The sequence below is a fragment of the Lathyrus oleraceus genome, chromosome 5 (assembly GCF_024323335.1).
Source record: "Lathyrus oleraceus cultivar Zhongwan6 chromosome 5, CAAS_Psat_ZW6_1.0, whole genome shotgun sequence".
NCBI classification, from domain to species: domain Eukaryota; kingdom Viridiplantae; phylum Streptophyta; class Magnoliopsida; order Fabales; family Fabaceae; genus Lathyrus; species Lathyrus oleraceus.
The window spans coordinates 394,626,266-394,630,013 of record NC_066583.1 but is presented as its reverse complement, the minus strand read 5'-3'; the positions used below and the strand labels follow the sequence as shown (position 1 = coordinate 394,630,013).

Sequence of the window (3,748 nt, the reverse complement as noted above, 5' to 3'; positions counted from 1 at the left end):
CTTTGTGCCCCTAACTTTTGCCTGGATCGCCCTTTCGGGTTTTCAATCCACCGGGACGCTCTTTTTTGCCTAAGTCGCCTTTTCAGGTTTTCAACTTAGCGAGCTACCATTTTTATTCATCCCTAACTTTTGCCTGGACCGCCCTTTCGGGTTTTCAGTCCACCGGGATACCCTTTTTTTGCCTAAATCGCCCTTTCAGGTTTTCGATTTAGCGGGTTTTTATTAGGCATAGTATTTTTTAACTGCATCAGAGTTCACGGGATGTGAGAGTTCTTCATCATCCATAGTTGTGAGAATCAAGGCTCCTCCGGAGAAAACTTTCTTTACAACATATGGGCCTTCATAATTGGGAGTCCACTTCCCACGTGAGTCCTTGTGTATTGGCAAGATCTTCTTAAGCACGAGGTCTCCTTCTCTGAATTCCCGAACACGTACTTTCTTGTCAAAAGCCCTTTTAAGCCGTTTTTGGTATAATTGTCCATGGCACAAAGAAGTCAATCGCTTCTCATCTACGAGGTTCAACTGATCAAATCTGTTTTGAATCCACTCAGCCTCTTCTAGCTTGGTCTCCATCAAGATTCTCATTGAAGGTATCTCTACTTCAATTGGGAGAACTGCTTCCATCCCATATACTAAAGAGAACGGGGTTGCCCCTGTTGAAGTGCGGACGGAAGTCCGATATCCATGCAATGCGAAGGGTAGCATTTCGTGCCAATCCTTATAGGTTTTTACCATTTTCTGCAGGATCTTCTTGATGTTTTTATTAGCGGCTTCAACAGCGCCATTCATCTTTGGACGATATGGTGAAGAGTTATGGTGCTCAATCTTGAAGCTCTCGCATAATTCCTTCATGGTCTTATTGTTCAGATTCGTCCCATTATCTGTGATGATCCGACTTGGAATTCCATAACGGCAAATGATCTCTTTCTTGAGAAACCGTGCAACCACTTGTTTTGTCACATTAGCGTAAGAGGCGGCTTCTACCCATTTGGTAAAGTAATCAATGGCAACCAGGATGAAGCGGTGACCATTGGAGGCTTTAGGCTCGATGGCGCCAATCATGTCGATGCCCCACATTGAGAAAGGCCAAGGTGACGTCAAAACATTTAGCAAGGTCGGAGGCACGTGTACCTTATCGGCATAGATTTGGCATTTATGACATTTTCTAGCATAATTGAAACAGTCAGATTCCATGGTCAACCAGTAATAACCAGCTCTCAAAATCTTCTTGGCCATGGCATGCCCATTGGCATGAGTCCCAAAGGATCCTTCATGAATCTCCTTGATCAACATGTCCGCTTCACGTCCATCCACGCATCTGAGCAGAATCATGTCGTGATTTCTCTTGTACAACACACCATTGCTCAAGAAGAATTTGGATGCTAACTTCCTCAATGTTTTCTTGTCAAGGGTTGTGGCATCTGTTGGATATTCTTGATTTTGCAAAAAGCATTTGATGTCGTGAAACCAGGGTTTACCATCGGCTTCCTCTTCAACTGACTGGCAGTAGGCAGGCTCAACTTTCCGCTCGATTTGAATGAGGGGTGCTTCATTATGGAATCTGACTTGATACATTGAAGCCAACATAGCCAAAGCATCGGCAATTTGATTCTCAGTTCTCGGGATATGACGGAAAGTGATCTCGTCAAAGTATTTTATCAATTCCATGACATGGGCACGATATGGGATCAACTTGGTATCCCGGGTTTCCCATTCGCCCTTGACTTGGTATATCACCAAGGCTGAGTCTCCACATACTTCAAGGATTTTGATTCGGAGATCAATGGCTGCTTCAATGCCTAGGATGCACGCCTCATATTCTGCTATATTGTTCGTGCAATCAAAACACAACCTTGCTGTGAAGGGAGTGTATCCACCATTCGGATTCAACAGGACAGCTCCTACGCCATGCCCCATGTAGTTGGAGGAACCATCAAACATGAGCTTCCACCGGGATCCGGGTTCAGGTCCTTCATCAAGTCCTGGGATTTCACAGTCTTTTACTACCATGATATCTTCATCCGGGAAGTCAAACTTCAACGACTGGTAATCTTCAACGGGCTGGTTTGCCAAGTAATCAGACAACACACTCCCTTTTATGGCTTTCTGAGACACATATTGGATGTCATACTCAGATAGTAACATCTGCCAACGGGCGAGTCTTCCAGTCAAAGCAGGCTTTTCAAAGATGTACTTTATTGGATCCATTTTTGAGATCAACAAAGTAGTGTGGCAAATCATGTACTGTCTTAGACGACGAGCGGCCCATGCTAAAGCACAACAAGTTTTCTCCAAGAGTGAGTATCGGGTTTCACAATCGGTAAATCTCTTACTTAGATAGTAGATAGCATGTTCCTTTCGACCGGTTTCGTCATGTTGTCCTAGCACACATCCCATTGACTTTTCAAGCACAGTTAGGTACATAAAGAGTGGTCTCCCTTGAACAGGTGGAATTAGAATAGGGGGCTCTTGCAGGTACTGTCCGATTCTCTCAAAAGCCATTTGGCAGTCAGCATTCCATTCAACTGCTTGATCTTTCCGAAGCAATTTGAATATAGGCTCGCATGTGGCCGTCATATGTGAGATAAACCTTGAGATATAATTCAAACGCCCCAGGAAGCCTCTAACCTCTCGCTCGGTGCGTGGAGCAGGCATCTCTTGTATAGCTCGGACTTTGTCAGGATCTACCTCAATTCCTCGTTGGCTAACAATGAAACCAAGCAACTTTCCGGATCGGACACCGAAGGTGCATTTAGCAGGATTCAGTCGTAGTCGAAATTTCCGAAGACGCTCAAACAGCTTTTGCAAGTGGTCTATGTGATCCTCTTCACTTTGAGATTTTGCAATCATATCATCCACATAAACCTCAATTTCCTTATGCATCATATCATGGAAAAGAGTGACCATTGCTCTTTGGTAAGTTGCCCCAGCATTTTTGAGACCGAAAGGCATTACCTTGTAGCAAAATGTTCCCCAAGGGGTGATGAATGTGGTCTTTTCCATGTCTTCTGGATCCATCTTGATTTGATTGTAACCCGAGAATCCGTCCATAAAGGAGAAGACTGCGAACTTAGCAGTGTTGTCTACCAGAGTGTCAATATGTGGCAGGGGGAAATCGTCCTTTGGACTAGCTTTGTTTAGATCCCTATAATCAACACACATCCTGACCTTGCCATCCTTTTTGGGTACTGGCACAATGTTGGCTACCCATTGAGGGTACTTTGCAACTGCTAGAAAACCGGCATCAAATTGACGTTTCACCTCGTCACAAATCTTTAAAGCCATGTCAGGTCTTGCCCTTCGGAGCTTCTGCTTCACTGGCGGACAATCTGGCTGTAGTGGTAGCTTGTGGACAACAATGTCAGTATCTAAACCTGGCATATCCTGATATGACCAAGCAAATACATCTACATATTCATGTAGCAATTTGATCAATCTTTCTTTGATGCTTGCCTCAAGTGTAGTCCCGACTTTGACCTCTTTTTTGTCTTCCTCGGTGCCAAGGTTGATTGTTTCCACTGGTTCTTGATGTGGCTGAAGGGCCTTTGACTCGTGCTCGAGCATCCTTTCCAGTTCTTCTGGGAAATCACAATCTTCATCACTCTCCTCTTCCGCTTGGTAGATGGGGAGTTCAAAATTATAGGACGTAGCGGGGTCATCGAATTCAACTGGTTTATTGATTATTCTGCATGTTTTTTAATGATGGTTTTTTTTTAGAAAAATGGAAATAACATGCAAAAAAAAAAAA

General features: G+C 44.0%; 1 protein-coding gene across 1 annotated transcript; it reads right to left on the bottom strand.

Moving 5' to 3' along the window:
* Positions 1 to 234: 234 nt before the first annotated feature.
* LOC127084911 (uncharacterized) lies at positions 235 to 3,426 on the bottom strand (the record flags this gene model as incomplete). Its single annotated transcript, XM_051025431.1, has 4 exons — positions 235 to 637; positions 746 to 1,109; positions 1,212 to 1,856; positions 1,932 to 3,426. Coding segments are annotated over 4 exons (2,907 nt in total), but the record flags the coding sequence as incomplete, so codon positions are not given.
* Between the last annotated feature and the right edge of the window lie 322 nt (positions 3,427 to 3,748).